Source organism: Takifugu flavidus, chromosome 8 (assembly GCF_003711565.1).
Source record: "Takifugu flavidus isolate HTHZ2018 chromosome 8, ASM371156v2, whole genome shotgun sequence".
Taxonomy (NCBI): Eukaryota; Metazoa; Chordata; class Actinopteri; order Tetraodontiformes; family Tetraodontidae; genus Takifugu; species Takifugu flavidus.
Genome location: NC_079527.1, coordinates 9259759 through 9279412, shown reverse-complemented (window position 1 = coordinate 9279412; position 19654 = coordinate 9259759). Strand labels below are relative to the sequence as shown.

General features: G+C 41.5%; 5 protein-coding genes, 1 long non-coding RNA gene and 2 other non-coding genes across 11 annotated transcripts; 4 read left to right on the top strand and 4 right to left on the bottom strand.

Annotated features, from left to right (window-relative positions):
* Positions 1-548: 548 nt before the first annotated feature.
* On the top strand, positions 549-7904 carry LOC130530586 (hemicentin-1). Of its 2 annotated transcripts, XM_057041889.1 has the most exons (16): positions 550-804; positions 889-927; positions 1796-2077; positions 2186-2449; positions 3159-3449; positions 3589-3861; positions 3978-4247; positions 4431-4721; positions 5115-5387; positions 5469-5583; positions 5667-5824; positions 5908-6009; positions 6156-6224; positions 6351-6410; positions 6790-6852; positions 6947-7904. In XM_057041889.1, exons 1-16 carry the CDS (start codon positions 774-776, stop codon positions 7012-7014), a joined length of 2649 nt encoding a protein of 882 aa, XP_056897869.1. In that variant the 5' UTR covers positions 550-773; the 3' UTR covers positions 7015-7904. The 2 variants fall into 2 exon arrangements, with proteins under 2 accessions (XP_056897870.1, XP_056897869.1); XM_057041890.1 differs by lacking the exon at positions 3589-3861 and having other exon boundaries at positions 549-804.
* Positions 6426-9589, bottom strand: apobec2b (apolipoprotein B mRNA editing enzyme, catalytic polypeptide-like 2b). Of its 3 annotated transcripts, none has more exons than XM_057041932.1 (4): positions 9249-9589; positions 8494-8674; positions 8017-8360; positions 6426-7924 (listed from the first exon to the last, which is right to left on the bottom strand). In XM_057041932.1, the coding sequence occupies exons 1-3, from the start codon at positions 9512-9514 to the stop codon at positions 8019-8021; spliced, it is 789 nt and encodes a 262-aa protein (XP_056897912.1). In that variant the 5' UTR covers positions 9515-9589; the 3' UTR covers positions 6426-7924; positions 8017-8018. The 3 variants fall into 3 exon arrangements, with proteins under 3 accessions (XP_056897912.1, XP_056897911.1, XP_056897913.1); XM_057041931.1 differs by having other exon boundaries at positions 6426-7633; XM_057041933.1 differs by having other exon boundaries at positions 6426-7620.
* Positions 9590-10871: 1282 nt separating this feature from the next.
* On the bottom strand, positions 10872-14114 carry si:dkey-109j17.5 (zinc finger BED domain-containing protein 4). The gene is made up of 5 exons (XM_057041896.1): positions 13691-14114; positions 13260-13490; positions 12928-13187; positions 12267-12840; positions 10872-12187 (listed from the first exon to the last, which is right to left on the bottom strand). Exons 1-5 carry the CDS (start codon positions 13838-13840, stop codon positions 11345-11347), a joined length of 2058 nt encoding a protein of 685 aa, XP_056897876.1. The 5' UTR covers positions 13841-14114; the 3' UTR covers positions 10872-11344.
* A 516-nt stretch (positions 14115-14630) lies between these two features.
* Positions 14631-16025, bottom strand: ccdc115 (coiled-coil domain containing 115). Its single transcript, XM_057041943.1, has 5 exons — positions 15776-16025; positions 15569-15672; positions 15381-15493; positions 15106-15300; positions 14631-14989 (listed from the first exon to the last, which is right to left on the bottom strand). The coding sequence occupies exons 1-5, from the start codon at positions 15890-15892 to the stop codon at positions 14850-14852; spliced, it is 669 nt and encodes a 222-aa protein (XP_056897923.1). The 5' UTR covers positions 15893-16025; the 3' UTR covers positions 14631-14849.
* A 386-nt stretch (positions 16026-16411) lies between these two features.
* trnah-gug (transfer RNA histidin (anticodon GUG)) lies at positions 16412-16483 on the top strand. Its single transcript has one exon. It is a non-coding gene; the product is annotated as a tRNA-His (tRNA).
* Positions 16484-16942: 459 nt separating this feature from the next.
* Positions 16943-18297, top strand: ebp (EBP cholestenol delta-isomerase). Its single transcript, XM_057041942.1, has 5 exons — positions 16943-17074; positions 17274-17574; positions 17709-17745; positions 17833-17963; positions 18039-18297. Exons 2-5 carry the CDS (start codon positions 17274-17276, stop codon positions 18251-18253), a joined length of 684 nt encoding a protein of 227 aa, XP_056897922.1. The 5' UTR covers positions 16943-17074; the 3' UTR covers positions 18254-18297.
* On the bottom strand, positions 18014-18501 carry LOC130530621 (uncharacterized). The gene is made up of 2 exons (XR_008951883.1): positions 18362-18501; positions 18014-18255 (listed from the first exon to the last, which is right to left on the bottom strand). It is a non-coding gene; the product is annotated as an uncharacterized LOC130530621 (long non-coding RNA).
* On the top strand, positions 18380-18452 carry trnaf-gaa (transfer RNA phenylalanine (anticodon GAA)). Its single transcript has one exon. It is a non-coding gene; the product is annotated as a tRNA-Phe (tRNA).
* Positions 18502-19654: the final 1153 nt, after the last annotated feature.

The window sequence follows — 19654 nt, the reverse complement described above, 5'->3', positions numbered from 1 at the left end:
GGAGAGAATAAAATGCTTGCTTTGCACATAGTATTACATCTTAGTACATAACATTAAATCCCACTTTAAGCCCAAATTAAACTATCTGCAGCCATAGATTAAAAAAAGGAGAGAGACGCGTAACCGTCCTGCACGCTAAGGTTGTGTTATACTGACATCTGGCGACGACTTATTGTCACTGACCAAAGAGCACAAAAACAACATCCTGACCGACAATAACCGAGGACACATGATCTAGACTGACAGACATGGCTTCAGCACTTTTAAGGTTGTCATCACTATAGATTGTGCACTTATGTGACTGTATTTGTAAAATTTGTTTTTTTTATGGGGGAAGGGGGGGATGGATTCGATTTAACTTGCTTCACTGGGATGTTGTCAAACCTGAGCAGGAAATTTAGTGGAATTATATGATGGCAAAATTGTAAATAACACTTTTTGTGGTTTTTTTTTTTTTTTGCAAGGATTTTATCATGAAGTGAAATGGGTGTATAACATTGGCATTGGTAACATGCTGTTTAAAAAAAACCAAACTGGTAGGCATTTCAGTTCCTTAAACCATTGCTCTGCAGCAAGACTTAGTTTTACTAATTTATGGTGAGAGCGGAAATATGTCACAGTGGTTGACCAACCCATTTCCTGCTGCTGCTTCAACACGCGCACACAGCAAAAGGTAATGCGGCCACCACACACACCCATCCTCTGAGGAAACTTCACTTCTCAGCAGACATACCACTTGCTGCACAGCTCCTTGATGTGCAGCTCAATGAAAAATGTGGCTTCGTGAGGTCTTCGGTGTCTTCTGTAAGTTAACACATGTTTGTGATTTTTATGAGGAGAATTTTCCACTAACCGACTCCACTGACATTTAAATTTTGATTTTGCTAGATCTTACTGCTGTTTTTGCAACTACAGATGCTCAAAATGGTAAGAATTCAGCAGTTCCATGACACTATATTGCTTTCAAAACAGACAGTGTTCTATTTTTTTTTTTTTAAATTATGAATAAAGTTTGGACTCTTATTGCAAACAAATCAGAATTTACAAAGTAAGGAAATTTCACATGGGAAAAGGAAGTACTTTGTTATCGTGAGTTAGTTCCTCCTCAGGTTAATTATCTAAACATTATAGCTTCAAACAATGATTTACTAACAGTGTAAGCGTAACAGTGTAACAGTTCAGGACATATTGTATAGTCCCGCCATATTCATACTAAAGCTAATAATATATGGAGGATGATATTAGAGCTTATTTAATTTGAAATTTTCCAGGAAATGGGCTTCTGTCATTCACAGCTCATGGTGAGAGTATGAGTAATGGGGCTGGACTGTGAGCCGCAGTTAAAACAAAAGCCAAAAAGGCTTTTAAGACGTGAAACTGACACATGGCAGCTCAGCAGTGTGGTGCTGTTATATCTCACATATGGAATCACTTAAATGTCAGGTCGGCCTTTCCCCAGTGCATTTAAATTGACTTTTGATTAATTATTAGCCAATTAAAGTGCTCAAATGTTGTCCTGTCTCCAAATGTCACTTGAAACTAGGGTTGTTATATGAGGTGTTAACAAGATCCGGTGGTTGAATTGTTATCATTGATCTTGTCTGTAACAGATTTTCTGAATGTCAGAACACTGTTCAATATCAAATCAATTAAAAAAACAAAACAACATAGTGTAGAGTGACACACTAACTCTGCAGGGCTGTGGGAGGTCAAACATCCTTTATAAGTGGTGCTGATGTCAAATCATCTGAAATTTCCAGGCTTCTTACATCTCTTCTGCTCGTATATTTTCCAGATCTACCCAAACCTGTCCTGAAAGTGACCCAGGGTTGGGCTGATGCATTTGAAAATGAGATAATGGAGTTTCTTTGCGAGGTTGACACTGAGATCCCTGACGTGACCTTCACCTGGTACAAGGACAAAAAGGAGCTGCAGGAAGACACAGACATCTATTCGGAGGAATCATATCTGAACATCACTTCAGTGGAACGAGTTCATGAGGGAGGCTACACCTGTCAAATTCAGCTTGAGACCACAAAATCTGAATTCAGTAACACGATCAGTGTTACGGTTTATGGTGAGTAGAGTGTGTTTATCAAAGAAACAAGTCAGGAGGAGGTTGTTGTCTTTTATTTGTGTTCCAGAGTTTCTCAGTGTGACAATGTTCACTTTTTCTTACATTTAGAGAATGTGCCAAAAGCAACGCTGAAGAAGGACTCTGACTTAAACCCCATGTATGTTGGAGAAACAGTGAATTTCACTTGCAATGTCGGCGTGGCAACCGGCTGGCAATATCAGTGGCATAAAGATGGAATGGCTCTCAACGAAACAGACAAAACCTACAGCATGGACCTGCAACCTTCTGCAGCAGGGCGATACTCGTGCCTTGCCAGCAGAGGCAGCATGACATCAACTGAGATGAGTGGAGAAATAAAACAGGATGTTGCCAGTAAGCATTAAAAAACAAAAAGCATACTTATATATGTGACTTTTTTTTTTACTGTGATAAGATTTCTGATCATTTATGTATATAAAGCTGTGACTGATGAATTGGAGCAGACCTAAATGTTCTTTAGTGTCAGGCACAGACAAGCCTTTTGACGTCTGTTCATAGAAGGGTGCAACAACTTCTCGATTTTCCCTGAAGTAGCAGTTCTTCCTCACCTTGCGGAAGTTAAATGAACAATCTGTTCAAACAGGCTGTTGTGGTGCAGCATAATGCAGGAAGAAGGGGTTGACGTTGGTGTTTCTCTTGAAAGCAAAAGACAAATGAACATAAAAGCTAGAGAAAATGAAAATGGGCAAAACCCTTTTTAACTTTAACTTTAAGTGTGAATTTATTCATTTTGAGCTCAGTCTTTCATCTGGTTCCTGCTTCCTTTACCTCTGTGAGTCAGTGTATATTTTTTGCTCCCGAGATTGAGGTCTGTATTTATTGGACTAGCGGTGATGATATTTTTGTAATGAAACTATTTTTCTTTTTATTGTTATTGGGGCAAAGTGAACTAACTGTAAAAGTAAGTAAACCTATTCTTGTGATGATTAGACTAATTTAATTGATATTCAGATATTTAATAAGCGTATATTATTTGAACAACTTGGGTGTCCTTTAGTCCTGTGTGCTATAATAATCTCTGCTAATGTGTCTTTTGCTGCAGACATTCCTGTTCCATCACTGAGAAACTTGGTGCCATGGCAGGATGTGTTCCCTGGGGAAAGAGTGCAGATGAGTTGCCACATGAATGACAGCGCAGACTGGACCTACACGTGGTACAAAGATGGGCAGGAGGTCCACACTGGTCTCGGTGTGTCTTTTGACAGCAACAAAGCCACTCTTTTCATCAGCTCTGCTGCAGCTACATCCAGAGGAGAGTATAAATGCACAGGACACCTGATCAACAGGTCTGTCAGCACCGGTTCTAGTTCTGGATTCAACCTTGAAGTTTATGGTGAGTTTTTAAGCATCAGGTTGAAATAGCTTGAATCTATCACAGAATGCATTGATAGTTTTTTTTTGTTTTTTTTAAAGTGCACAGTTAAATGCTGCACTGGAGGATTTATAACACATTCAGATTTTCTGACCCTCAGATGAGATGCCAAAAGTGACATTGACACAAGATCCAGATTACAAAGTGATTTTTCCAGGGGAGTCTGTGGTCTTCAGCTGCCACATCAATAATTCCGATGGATGGGAGTACATATGGCTCAAAGATATGAACTCACTCCCTCACACTGACAAAAGGCTCTCAATCAGCCCCAGAGACAGTTCGGATCAAGGATCGTATGAATGTCAAGCCAAAAGAGGCACCGATCACCCATTCTATACTGATAAAAGTCGGACGGTAAACATTAAAGTTGAAGGTCAGTTCATGAGGTTTGGTGTTCAGCAGGTTCTTCCCTGCTGATTCCATCAACTACCTGGTCAAACTCTGCATCAGTCTACTTCTTGAACTCTTCTGACTTTGGTTTGTGTTTAGAGAACAAGCCTCAACCCTTGATGACTCAACAGCCAGACGTTGAGAAGGTGTACATCGGAGAACCCGTGTCCTTCAAATGTGAAATTAAAGATTCGGCTGGTTGGGAGTATGTCTGGTTTAAGGATGGAAAGGAGCTCCCTTTGAACACCAACGTTTTAGACATCCCACATGCCAGTGTATCAGACAGTGGAACATATGAGTGCAAGGGCATAAGAAACAAAACCAAATATAATTCAAAAAACAGCCACAGACGGCAGGTGCTCATATCTGGTGAGTCATATGTATTGTTTAGAGAAAATGAACCAAGCCTTTGCCTGCTTCATTATTAAAAGATGTGCTTAAGCATCCATTTCTTTTCAAAATGAACTGATTAATATGTTAGCAATTAATCAATTAAGCCTTGCGTGCAGCTTTTAGAGTAATGTACACAACTAAATAATGGTTTCTTTTAAGAAATTCCTTCTCCAAAAGTGGAGAATATTACACAATGGTTGCATGTGTTCCCCACGGAGAGCTTGAGGCTGAGCTGTGAGATGGACGGCAGCTCAGACTGGATGTTCTCCTGGCACAAAGATGGACAGGAGGTCCATGCTGGTCAAGATGTGTCTTTTGACAAAGATGCAACAGTACTTTCCATCAATTCGGCTTCAGCCTCACACCGCGGACGATACAGCTGCTCAGGAAAACACAAGCAGAGGACCGTCAGCAGCAACGTCTCTTCTGGAATTCAGCTTGATGTTTATGGTGAGGTTTAATCAGTAAACTATAGTTTTCTATGATTTGTAAAAAACTTTATTTGGATGCTGTCACAGAGGAAAACAGACATTTTGCTCATCACCACTAATCCAATTCACTTGATGTTCATCTTGAACACTGTGATTCTTGAGTTTGATGGGAATTGAACTTGTGACACAGGTTTGGTATCAATAGCCTCCGCTAGAAAGAGTCAAGGGTGTGGTCGAAACGTAGTAAAGCTATGATTCAGTTGTACTGACAGGAAGCTGCATGCTGAGGTGCAAAAACATGCCCAATGTTCAATTTGTTGGTGATCTCCTGAACTCCACAATGTTTTGCTGCCACTCACTACAGATTGTTGTTTGTGCCATTTTAATGTTCAACTCTAATGTGACCCCTCAGATACAAAACCCAGAGTTCAACTGAGCCAGTCTCCTGAGCACACCCTCATGCACACTGAAGATTCTGTTACATTCCTCTGTCACATAAACATTTCGACTGGGTGGGAGTTTCTGTGGTTCAAAGATGATCGTCCACTCACCGTACCTGGAAACAATCTCACCCTAAGCTCTATGTCAGTGAAAAACACTGGATTGTATAAGTGCCAAACTAGAAGAGGAACCAGTCTCATCTTCTCCTCAGACCCCAGTCCAACTATATATCTCACTGTTGAAGGTAAATTGTTGCTTAAGTTGGCAAAGACTTGTTTGTGTGTCTTTATTTGGGCCTGCCAGTGACTGTTTCATGTCACTTCAGAGCGTCCCAAGGCTGAAGTAATCCTCTTGACTGGGTGGTCACAGGTCTTCTCCACGGACAGCCTACTGCTCAGCTGTAGGTTGCAGAATAGCCAGGAGAGGTGGAACTACACATGGTAATATCATCAGATAATATGCTACAACTATATTTATGTATTGTTTGTACTTGAGAAGATTTCTTGAAATTTCAAATGCACAGGTACAGAGATGGCCGGAAATTAGAGAATCCACCTTCCCCCACATACAGAGTCACACCCCAGGACGACCCTGAGCAGAGTCAGTACAGCTGCCAGGGCATTAGGAATGGGACACTTTCTTACTCAAGAATTAGTGACCAGTTCTGGACCAAGAACCTCCGTGAGTATATCTGAGCTCTGGAGGTTCCAAGGCTTCTCTCGGGTTATTTTGTTATTTAATCTTTTGTTATTTCAACCTTGTAGTTTTAAAGAGGAGGCTGCTTCTGTCTATCGCTGGCTGCATCGTTTTTGGCATCTGCATTATCTGCATCGGATGTATTGTCCTCAGAATGTGCCGCAAAAAAGGTTTAACTTCATTTTATGAGCTGTGTTTTACTAAAGTGTGTCCTATCAATATTCATTAAAATTTTATACATTGATGCATTTTTTCCCCCCACCATCCCTCCCTAGATGACCAAATTATATGACCTCTTTTCTGTCTTGTCACAAAGCTCAAGAGGACTACAAGCCCGAAGAGGCCGACTTGTTTCTCAGAATGGATGCGTTAAAGGATTCAGATGGTATGTGGAGAACACCCATGAAGCTTTGTGGTTTGGTTACCACTGCTGAGATATTTTTAATCTGGTGTCCTTTCCATTCTGCCTTTAGCCGTTGCTAGTCTCACTTTCATGTTCCTTTTCCTGTAGATGGTCCACCTCTGCTGGTTCAGTACGTGACAGAATCAGCACTGAATTCCTTATCTAAAGGTAATATAAAAGTGATGGATTGGTCCAGGATTTTTTTTTATTGGCAAAATTTAAAAAAAGAAAAGAATAGAACAAAAAAGGACATCCTGATTATGCTGTCAACCACACACTACATCAGAAAAAATATATTAAAAAGCCTGTTGAATGTTGGGGGATTAGATGTACCGGTAGACATTTTGTCTCAGATAATTAAATGTACTTTTACATTTCAATTTGACTCATTTTGGCAAAAATAAAATAATATTATATTAGTAGAATTAGAAGTTTACTGTGATTCAACATAGTTTTCATCATGGACTTGATTTTGGTAACACTGCTCACATATCAGTGAAGAGGATGATACAAATGTATCACTGTGCGTTTCTTTTTTTATGTGTAGAAGAGGGTGAGAACGGCACAGTTATCAGTGAATCACCTTTACCACCAGTGCAGGAGGAGCCAGGTATAAAACTTGCATACGACAGTCAAAAATCTTTAATTTGCTAAACCCCTTATTTAAACCGCAATATTTGTATTTGCCCTTGTGTGTTTCCAAGCTACCACAACCGAGAGCTCCGAAGCGATGCAAAACAACAACAGTGGGCTGATTTCTTTCATGCAATGAGTCAGTGAATCCACACCACATGAAACTGAGGCAGAGGTGCACCGGGGCAGTGCCGTGCTCCCTGCTGAGCATCTGGTATATGAAACTCAAGACCCCTGTTTTGTGCACTATACGGATCAATGTTTAAGCCTCAGCTGTCCTGAGGCTTAAACCCAAAAAAGATGATCCAGAGGAAGCAACCATCCACCAGGTCTTTCTGCACTGCACAACACCACTGAGAATAGTCTGAGTTGTTTTTTTTGACAGACTGTACATACAGTAGGATGCATTTAAAGTCATCTGGAAAAATATCTTCAGTTTTCAAAAAACACCACCAGATGTCAGTATATAGACGAAGGATTATTTAATATGTGGACATTGTTCAGCAGTTAATATTGAAGGCAGCCATTTTAGATCTATTAGATTTTTTACCCAGTGTGCAAAGCCACAGAAAAGTGCCTCTATTAAATTGTCAGAGTATATATATATATATATATATATTTTAAATTGCTGTAAACCTTCAGTCATCGCTGATCTGCACAAACGAAACAAAAGAAGAAACATATTTAACCAGTGGGATTGTCAAAGGCGGGCCCGTTTGTGGTTCTTTTGCTGGTGTGATCCAATCTGTCATGTGCGGCTGAAACAAACCAAACAAAAGATCATGACAATAGATAAACTCAATAAAAAAAAACTTTTGTTCTCTCTAAATAGTATGTTACTTGTTACGACAATGTGATATTATATTTAGTTGTATTACTTTTCAATTATTAGATGCTGAATGCTGAAGAAACCTGGTTAAATAAAATGCTCCTTATTTATACCTAAAAACAAAACAGACTTGACATCTCAAAACTTGCAATCTTAGTAATTTACTGGAATAAAAGAATGTACCATAACTTTAAAATAAAGCCCTGGTGTCTCCTTTTTCCTAAAAGAGAATTTTACATTAAAATCATTTATATTTTTGCATGTCTATTATTTGTTTTCAATCCACAGATGTATGATACTTTCTTTACTCACCTCTACTTGAGGATATCAGCTAATATCTCCTTGTAATAATTGTAGTTGTCCTGACAATCCTCCCATGGCGTGAAGCTTTCGCCCTCCTTCTCCACATAAGTTTCCCACACATGCTGGAAGTCAGAGGGCTTCATCATCCTTAGTTTGCATCCGGCCCTCACCAGGGTCCGGATGGCCTCTACTACTTCTGGCTGGTCCCACTCAAAGAGCCGGGAGCAGAATACACAGAGGCGGACTTTTTTGCGTTGCTGGAGCATCTTTGCCAGCGTGTTGGCACAAGAGATACACGGACTGGATGATACATACCATGTGATGTCATACTCCAGAGATGGATTAGGCAGCACCTGGAAATGACACCAAGCTCTTGGGGATACTTTTCAAGATAATAGACAACAATATCACATAAAGCAACATAACATAACATTACTGTTAATTATGAATGCAGATGCAGACTGATTGGTGGAAGAAGTGTCTTACTTGTTGAAAGAAGGCCTCCTCTGCATGTGCTGTGGCATGTTCATCTTCCATGTAACCCTTGAGTGGCTCGGTGCTGCCTCCTGGCGAATCCACTCTGAAGCACAGCAGGGTCTTGTTCCTCCCTGATGAATACTCAACGTTCCTGAACTGAAACTTGAAGTAGAATGGGCTCATCTGTTCCCTGGCAAATGAGAGTTTCTGCGATCAGGCCTCAATATAATTTATACATTAAGTACTTCTACATGTGGAACCCCCCCCCCCCCCCCCCCCCCCCCCCCCCTTCCCCACCGTTGTCATTGTTTTATTGCAAAAAAAAACATGGGGACAGAAACACCTAGATGATGCATTAAGGGCCTCTTGATACAAAAGATAAGGTTTATTTTTCTGTTAACATCATGCAAATCTGTGATTAACAGCCTTGACACGCCCTTATCGCTGGCTATCCTCCAAAAGGCACACGCCCACTTTATATTTACCAATGTATCTATCCATTCACAAATAGAGCTTTACAAACCACACATAGCAGTTCTATAGTGATACAGAAGCTCTTCTCACTTTTGTGACTATTGGTTTTTCCAACTGGGGAGTCAGTAAAAGCTGCAGGTTTACATTTCCCATCACTGAAATCCTTTAGACAACATAATTGCAGCAGGACTGGACAAGTGCTGATTGGCCATCAACATATTGGGATGCATTTAAAGCAAAGCACAAGTGCCCCAGTTATTAAAATCTTTTATGAAATAAAGTATACCTACCCAGTGACAATCTCAAATGGTGGCAGCTCTATGGGCTGAAAATCTTCCTTCTCTTCACTTTTATTCACCTCTGTTCCTGTTGCTCCTCCATTTTCCTGATTTTTCTTCTCTCCTTCCATCTTGGCTTGTTCAGAAGTCTTCTCTGCATTTTTAACCACTTTCTCTGTCTTTTTTAAACTTTTCTCTTTTCCCCTTTCTTTTCCATCATTGGCTTTACTGTCTACTTTCTCCTTCTTCTTCACACTGGACCTGTTTCTGTCGGCCATGATTTTTTTTTGTGGGTGAGAGCAACAGAGCTACAGCGAGTGGCACAGCATAAGTGGGGGGTGATAACCCTGGTGCATGGACAGAAATAGATGCTATTGTGTGCTATAGTTGGAGCCACAGAATGTTGATGTCTGGCCAGAGCAGAGCTTGGAGACTCGCTTAACTCACCCCCAGACCTTCCATGCCCCGGCCCTTAAAAGCCAGATGACAACCCAAGGGAGAGATAAGGTAGCACAACATAACATCAAAACCTTTTTCACAACTTTGTATTGGTTAAATTCACAAAAAATAGGCAAATAAGGGTTATTTATATTAAAAATTCAAGGTGGGGCTATTATCAGAAGCCATAATAAATCAGCCTTTAACTGTCAACAAGTAGCAGCAGGCTGGATATTAATAACAGCGCTGAGCTGTACTTGAGGGTGTGTGAATTTGCGTGTGTGTATATGGGGTAACCAGGGGTCCCTCGATACTAACACTACTTTTGTTTATACAAGTGTCCTGCATCCTATTAGGCCCTGGAAAAACACCAAGGCCAGTTAAAGGGCACCCCAAATAGAGCAGTGCAACAGAGACCAATACCCACACAAACACAGTGTTTGAGTGGGTATTTGTTTCTGTGCGGCATGCATGTGCAGTCAATCTGTGAAATCTTCCTGCGTCAATACAGCTTTCTGCTGGAGCGCATGCACGGGGGGTTGGGGACATTTTGTTTGGAGTAGGCATTAGCCAGCACATGTGTGCCTGTGTGGACTGAAAATGGCTTTCTGCACTGCAGATGTAATAACTTGCAGCACGAGGGAGGAAAGTGGGCAAGAGGGGGAAGTTCAATTACAATTTATGCCCCTCCCTCAGTCCCATTCTTTGCCGAGTAATTCATTTTAGAGACAATTTCCAATACGACCGCAGGCCAGCTCGATTGTCTAACTCGTATGGATGAGTTGTCATGAGCTGCAGGGAGAGAAGAAGGGGAGGGCAGTGGCTTTGTTTCATATGCACTCAGCAACAACAGCACACCCCATGGGCATAAGCAAAAACACTTCTCACACACCAGTGCATCACTGGATTTCTACCAACACATTTAAATGGCAGTAACCTCCGGTCGTAATAATGAAAAATAAGAACGATGCCTCTCCACCAGTCTGAATAAATAAAGAAATGGGGGGGGGGGCATCACATTTACGAATGTGCTGCTGATCTTGTGAGAAAAAAAACAGGTGAAATCTTTTCCTTCGAGTTTGTTGTAAACACAACTGAAAAAAAGCAAAAATGCAAAGGCAAGTGAAAATGTTACATAAGAAATGATTGGAAATGATTACAGTATGTTCACTGTGAACAGATGTGTAAAACCAACTCGGCGTGAACCTCTTTTATTAGGATGTCCAACTAATGAGGGATTCATACATTCCCAACATCAGCTTTAATGTTCCAGTGTGCCAGTGAAACGAAATCATATGCTACAGCCTTGACCATTCGGTCCTTGTTACTATACTATGTGTTTGCTGCTGTTCCAGGGGTTTATTAGGTACAATTAAGGGCTTTGTGGTTTTATAGTTGACTCAGTTAAATAATAGCCAGAGTAACCAGAGTATAGTATGGATCTGCTTCTATTGCCCTTGGTTAGCAGGTCTGAGGGAATGGTATACAGCACACGCTACAAAACATGCCGAGTCCGTAAGCAATAGAGACCATGGCAAATAATGTGCAAAACCAATGTTATGTCGCAGGAACATGTCCCTAACAGAAGAATAGAGGTTGGCATCACACAGTTTTATGGGGGTATAAAGCTTTTGGGTGCAATGAGGGTAAAATAAATACTTCATTCGGCTTTAAGTCCATAATAGTCTGTAATTGGCTTTGAGGTAGATGAGTGTTTCAAGATTCTTTGGTACAATGTGTCCTCTCCTTGGTTGAAGACTGTACCTGGCTGTATTGAAAATGCTCTCCACCACAGTGCCACAGGCAGGTATAGTAAAAGCCCTTTTGGCCACTTGGGAGAGCAGAGGAAAGTCAATTGCTTTACGTTGCCAATAATGTAAAGCCTCCTCTTCTGTGGGTTCCTCGCGAAGGTAGATGGCCAACTCTTGCTCCAGGCTCTTGGCCTGCATTGTGGGTCTCTGCTTGATGAAAGAGAAAAGCTTGCACGGCCGTGACAGGGTGGAGACTGGTGAGGGAGATGGTGTAGGAGGAGTCTGGGATTGAGGGTTTTGTTCCGTGTTGGCTTCTGTAGGCCTATAGACTGTAGATTGTTTGTGTAACTCCTCTATGAGAACTTGCCTGTGCCAGTCAGGGTTGCTGCTCCATGTAAGCTTGAACTGGGGGTCCAGGGTGGTAGCAGTGATGTAGAGGGGATCCTCCAATATTGGGGCCAGCCAGCTCTCTAAAGCCTGGGTGAGGCCTACCACTAGAGAGGGACAGTTGGGCATTGATGTTTCAGAGAGATGCTTACGGAGGCCTAGAACACACGGCAGAGCCAGGCTGATCGACACATGTCTCTCTGTGTGAATGTCAGACTCTCTGTCCCCATGCACCATGTCCCAGGCCTCAGTGAAAGGCTCCAGGATGTCTGTGAGCTCCCTCAGCAGGGTCCGCTCTGATCCGCCCAGCGCCAACTCCTCAGGACTGCTCAAGTCTTCCAAAAAATCTACAGAATCTAGCATCCGCCGAAGTACCTGAAAGGAATGATGAAAAAAGTTTGGTTTGTGTTTATACTGCTTGTGAAAAAGGTATTAAAAATAGTTTTAAGAGTACCTTAAGCTGAGCAGCCCAGTCTCTGACAGTGGGAGGGGCATTTCCTGGTCTATCAAATACCTGAGAAAGCTTCTCAGGTGGGACGGCTGAGGTAATGTAGTTGTAAAAACAAGCGGCTTTTGCCAACGTGGAAGAAAACTGTGGGCATGAGCAGATGCCCATTCTGACACATTGTTCAAGTGAGCGGGTGAAACAGTCAACTCGGCAAGCCCCCAGACCCTGCTCCCAAGAATCATCCCATTCTCCAGCCTTCACATTGTCACTATGGTCATTCTGTATCCTGTCTTCAACATTCTTACAAATGCATCCCTCTTTGTCACCATCCTCATTTTGCCCGTTAGGTGATGGAAACAGGAACCCAGGAAGACAACATGCTTTTGCTGTCCTTGTTGCCAGGAAAGGGTCTGCAACAACACGAAACGCCCGGCCCACCACTCCATGGGACTGGCATACCTCGTCAAAATCTGCGAGCACTCGACTCCCGGAACTGCCCTCAGTCAGAGGCAGACATGCCAACAGAGCTGACTGCATCTGCCAATCAGCTGTAAGAAAATGGCAGGTAACACCAAGGTACCTACAGACAGAGACACAGAACTTGACCCATCTGGAAGGAAGCAAATTGAGGGGAAATGAGACTGTCTGGTTGATTTTACCTCCTTACCCAGAAGTGGCTCCTGGTAAACCCTGCCAGAGATCCAAGCTAAGGCTCAGAGCATGAGCCGAGGTCAGAGCCTGACGGGTTGCTAGCTGTGCCTGGTAGGCATAGGCTGGCAGGAGCTGACTTTGAATGTAATGCTGTCGCTCCGGGGTGTAGCGTGGCTCAAGGAGCTGGAGCAGCTCTCTGAAGCCTTTGTTTTCCACTATGGACACCGGCTGCAGATCACGCACAATCATCTTAGCTATGGCCTCGGAGATCAGAACCTGTACTGACAAAATTGTATCAATTAACACCACATGACATGCTCAGTCACGTGAGGATGGGACAATACACACCTGACGTGGATCATGTCTGTCAAACTTGGCCACCCCTCCTCCAAAGCTACCTCCTACTCCTCCTTCCAGACTTCCCATTGCTCCAACAGCTCCTCCTGCAGCAGCAATGGGGAGAGTATAACGGGTATTTCCTCCATTGGTGGTGAAACTATGCAGAGACCCAGCAGGGTAACCTTCCCTCTTCATATCCTTCCTCTTCACAAAGTCATCATACATGGCCTGGTGCTTCCTCTGAATGGCAGAGAGACGCATGGGACACAACAATGTTATTGATTGGCAACCACAGCATTTAATTCTCTTCTTTAGCCCTAGGGAATACAATACGAGTTTGTTTATTTACACCAGCTGCTGTGGAATTAAAATATTCATCTGCATGAGGTGGCAGAGATATAACTGGACAAATCCGCTAGTAATATTTCAAATATTATTACCTTGAGATGCGTTACGAAGTTAGACGTGACGCTCCGCTTTGCCTGGATTCTGGTGCCACAAGCCTTGCAGTTGGATTCAATTTTGCCATTCTCACCTTCAAAGACAATATTAAAATAATCCAGAATAGACACTTTCGACACCGACGCCATCAGAGCACGGTTCCTCCGCTCCAAATTGTAATTAATTTACGACGATTTATCGCCTCTCCTCATGAGCGCGGGCCGGCGTGTTTACCTACAAATCCCCTCATCCGAAAAAAATGAAAATAAATATTGCTGTCTGCAGCACAAAATAAATTTCTGCTGCAAGCTGGAGCTCGAAGGGTGGTTAACAATCAGATGCTCCGCGGGCTGCTGCGGATGTCTGGAAGTGTCAATAATATTTCGAGGCTACATCCGATCCGCCGTTCGTGCGCTTCCTACAATAAAGGAGTGTTTCGACACTCTCCGCTCACGTTCGGGATTTAACCGCCTATGTAGGTGGTGCCCGCTGCGATATTTGATGCGTTATGGATCACGGGGTGTTCATGGCGCATTGATGCTGGTGGAAAATGTTTTGGAATTATGAGAAAAATGAAGGAAATTTAGGATTGGGAATGATTTTTTTTAATGTTATGTTATGTAGCCTATTACATATGTTTGAAATATATTAAATGTAGGCACATTGTTGTATTAAAAAAGGAATTATATAATATTTGGGATTAGTTTGCCTAATTCTGCCTTCAAAATCAAAACACAGTCTTAACAGAATTGATAATAATAAACCGGAAGCTCATATGAAAATAAATATTTAAAAAAATCATTACATGCATCTAATGAAGTAATAAACCACACACATCACTGGTATTGATATTAACACCTTTGAAAATATTGAGAAATAAATGTCTACCTTTCTAATAATTCAACACAACTTGAACAACTTCAAATGTTCTATAAAGAATGGGATTCATCGTAAAGTTTATTTCAAATATACATTTACTATACAACATACACAGAAATGTCCATTGAAGCTAGTACAGCCATTTACCAGAAACAGATTTTCATTAAACAAAAGTCACTCTCATGTTAATTGTTTGGGTGGAAATGAAGCTTGATCTCCAGATCCCTGTCTGTCAATTACTGTGACAGAATCTCTCAGATCAGCCAGAAAAAGGCCTCTTTAGTCTGTTGTCTTGCTATGCATCTCTTCTAAAACCTTCTCCTCGAGAATGCGTTTGTCTTTCATGAGACGCTTCAGTTCCTGTCTGGTGTTTATCACGGAGGTTTGAAGGGCTGCAATCTCTGCTGAGAGCTCGAGCACTGTTATAACAAAGCACGGTTATAACAAAGTAAGGGAAGGAGGATTTTATTTACAGTATTATTGCATTCATTTTTAATATATATATACTTTTTGAAAATGTAATGTCACCATGTACCTTGCTTGAATGATGACTGTGCTTGTTTAAGTGATTGTGGGACCAGAATTCCAAACCATTTCAGTGGATCCTGCCCAGGATTAGGTTCACTTTTCCGGTGTGGAACTGCATTAGTGGTACTCCCAAAATGGGAAGCATCTTTCTCCATCATATCCTTTTGTCTTCTGTTATCCTGCCCCTTTCTCCTTCTGACGCCTGTGAAAGCCCAAAAGTGTAATCAATAAAAAGTATTGGAAAACAAAATTAGATTTGCCCAGAAACCACAGAATACTCACCTTCTTCTTGAGGTCCGATGTCTTCCACTGACCTTGCATCCTGCTCAGTGTCATTACTATAGTTTTGTTGTACTCTTTCTGTGTGGAAATCCACCCCACCATTGTCCAGTGTTCTGAAATCCACAGATAGAATTGTCAGTATCTCATTCCAAGATTTAAAAAAAAGCCTCTATAAACTAATTCCTCACCGAGTGTGAACATGAACCAGTGGCTCTATTTCGCTTGCATACTGGAGTGCAGACACTTGTTTGTTTCCCATGGAATATCGAGCCTTGGAAATGGAAAACCAGCCCTGTGGAGGATGTGAAATGGCCACTTTATTAGGATCTTAAATTTGTACGGCGTATATGCATTTAAAAGACAAAAGGTTTAGACAACATGAATGTTTGTACTACCTGCTCTATGAGAGAGTTGAAAGCGGTTCGTTTCTCTTCCAGCAATTCCAACAGCTCCATGAAACGTAATAGTTCTTCGTCCAGCAACACAGAACTCTTCAATTTGGAAACTCCCATGTCTGGTCTATTTTTCTGATTTGCAATGAGCTATCGTCTTCGTTATTAGCGAAAGAACGCTTATCATCAAACGCTTTGATACTGTACTTCCGAGTGACGTCATATGACACAAACTATCACGTGATCAAGCGTCGTCGTGATCTTCTTCGTGTAAAATATTGTGACTGTTTTGTGCATGGCTGCCACCTACTGGATTGCATCTTTATTCTGAATAGATTCTTAAAAAATGAAAATTAAATGGGAGAAAGCTATGTAGACGGTTCACATACGGTAAATATGATTAAATATGGTTAAACATCAGCGGTCGTGGTTTACGGTCCCTTCATTAACGATTAACAAATGTAAAAACTATCTATACAACATAACTGCAGTGCATGGTCAACGTAACAAGTAACTAGTTATGCGTTCCAATTTTGTCAACAATTAACAAGACCAACAATGACATAATAGCGTCAAAAGTTCTTTTGGTCGTTATATAAACACCAATCCATACGATTTCTTCAACCCTCCCAGTAGCTCGCCGTGATCGTATAGTGGTCAGTACTCTGCGTTGTGGCCGCAGCAACCCCGGTTCGAATCCGGGTCACGGCAGGGTTAAAACCCTGTAACGGCAAGGGAGTATTTTTATGCTTTAAAATTATAAGAACACATATTTTAGCTTTTCGATGATAAAATGAGCCCATCTAACCTAGTTTACATCGAGTGAATGCAAATGATCGATGGTATATATCGATTAGGTTTAGAGGTTTTGACATTGCTGATATAATAATTAAAACAAAGGACTGACTGAATGACAGGGAACGAGGTATAAATGCCGTAGTGCAACCTTTTACCCAGTATAATAATCCACATTGAAAGTTTGAAACTATATGGTCTGAGGGGAAAGGGGTGGTTGTCTCATGGCGCAAGATGTACGTTTTAATTGGTGGCGTTCATGGGCTGGGACCATGTTCCGAGATGATAAACCAATCAAAGGTCTGAAAGATCACATGTGTGACGTAAACCATCGACCGTGTCCTCGGATTGGTTTTGTCGTCACAAATCACCGCCCCCTCTCTTTCGGGACTTCCGCGATGTACTTTACCTGTTCTATTATGGCTCGTCCAGATTCTAGTCCCAAACTCCTAGCTATCTTTTTTCTAACACTTCTTTTCTAATTGTATCTGCACATCAGTTTTGCAGGTAAGGACAATTGATATCTCTATTAGTGTTTGTGGTTTTGGTAGTTAATTCGTTTTGTCTTAATTTGAGACAGTTGACCGAAACATTGCTGCAACTATTTGATGTAAAGGAGTTTAGATCAAGTATACCACTACAGATAAACAAAACAAACTGCTTTTACGACAGAATTGCAGGCATTTACCAACTTTTCTTGATACAGATGGATACCACGTCAGGAGCTAAAATCCATCATCCCTACTGGCCCAGGGACCTTTTGATCCCCAACTATGTAGCCAATGACCGATCCATGTCAGAAATTCTGGTGTTCCTGTTTTCTATATGTGGACTGTTTCTGCTGGTGACCTGGCTGATTACAGGGTCCAGCAACAGGTTTGGGATCTGGAGGCGCCTGGCTTTGTGCTGGTTTGCCATCTGTGGCTTCATCCACTGTGTCATTGAGGGCTGGTTCTCATTGTATTATGATGTTATTCCTGGAGACCAGAGTTTCCTATCGCAGCTCTGTGAGTATATCATAGAATTAAAAGACAAGCATACCTTTAAAAAATGTTCCACAAAATGCTAAAAAGAGGCAATCACCATGAATCCATCTATACCAGACAGCTATTTTAAAAAAATGTTTTCTTTTCTCTGACAGGGAAGGAGTACTCTAAAGGAGACAGTAGATATGTCATGTAAGTTCGTTTTTACATGCGTTGTTAAATGTGGACCTTGCTATAAAAAACAGATGTAGAATAATTGCAATTTAATTTCCCATCTAGATCAGATAACTTTACTGTCTGTATGGAGACTGTGACTGCCTGGACATGGGGACCCTTCAGCCTTTGGATATTGTTTGCCTTCTTAACAAACAAGCCTTACAGATTTGTTCTTCAGCTCATTGTTTCATTGGGTAAGTTCATTATTTTATTGTCACTTTTCCTGTCATATCAGTTCACGTGGTTCACATTTCACATTTTATTCATAGGTCAGCTGTATGGAGCAGTGCTTTACTTTTATACAGAACACAGAGATGGTTATGTTCACAGTGAATATGGCCATCCAGTGTACTTCTGGTTCTACTACATCTTCTTGAACTTTCTGTGGATCATTATACCACTGGTGCTTATTGTCGATTCATGGAGGCAGCTGTCAGCAGCACAGACGAAGACTGATAACTCAAAAAAGTCTAAGAAGAACTGAATCTGTAATGGAATAAAAAATAAAAAAAAAATCATAAATAACAGTTGTATGCTTATCTTCCTATCGTTTGCACCAAGAGCATTAAGGACATACAACTTTGAAAATTACACATATGCGTTCTTATCCGCCGAAATAGCTCAGTTGGGAGAGCGTTAGACTGAAGATCTAAAGGTCCCTGGTTCGATCCCGGGTTTCGGCATTTTGCTGACACGCGGTCATTTCTGACATTCCCTTGTGCATGGCGACACCTACTGGTCGACAGCCTGTTCAGGATATCTTGGTCGACATTTTCTGTAATGTTATAACATAACAAGCAATCAGAAACACAGCGTACAACTGCCAAAGAAAACAAGCAATTTCATCGGCAGAAAAAAATGCAACCAGCTAAGCTAAAGCTACGGCAGCAACTGCACTACCTTTATAGCAATATTCCCGAATTAAAGTATGTTTAAGTTACATTAGCGTTACACATGCCTGACATGACTTGGACATATTGCATTAAGCATTTACGGTGATATTTTGCGTGGAATGAAAAAGAAAGTAATGAATAACAAACCTCAATTTGCGCACGTACCTTGGCAAAATCCACGGAGATGGAGCGTCGATTGGCTTTACCAAAGATTGAGACCGCAGTTTAATTTGCTGTCCAGAAATTAGTCGCACAATCGATTGGCTTTTCGAAAGATTGACTTCGCAGTTTAATTGGTTTTCTAAAGATCTCTGATTCACTTGTGAAAGACTGAATCACGCAGATGATTGGTTGGTGAAAGATTGAATCGCGTAGATGATTGGCTGGTGAAAGATTGAATCACGCAGATGATTGGCTGGTGAAAGATTGAATCACGTAGATGATTGGTTGGTGAAAGATTGAATCGCGTAGATGATTGGTTGGTGAAAGATTGAATCGCGTAGATGATTGGTTGGTGAAAGATTGACTCGTAGATGATTGGCTGGTGAAAGATTGAGTCCCGTAGATGATTGGTTGGTGAAAGATTGAATCACGCAGATGATTGGCTGGTGAAAGATTGAATCGCGTAGATGATTGGCTGGTGAAAGATTGAATCGCGTAGATGATTGGTTGGTGAAAGATTGAATCGCGTAGATGATTGGTGGTGAAAGATTGAATCACGTAGATGATTGGTTGGTGAAGATTGAATCGCGTAGATGATTGGTTGGTGAAAGATTGAATCCCGTAGATGATTGGCTGGTGAAAGATTGAATCGCGTAGATGATTGGCTGGTGAAAGATTGAATCGCGTAGATGATTGGCTGGTGAAAGATTGAATGGGAGAGCGTTAGACTGAAGATCTAAAGGTGCCTGGTTCGATCCCGGGTTTCGGCATTTTGCTGACACGCGGTCATTTCTATGACATTCCCTTGTGCATGGCGACACCTACTGGTC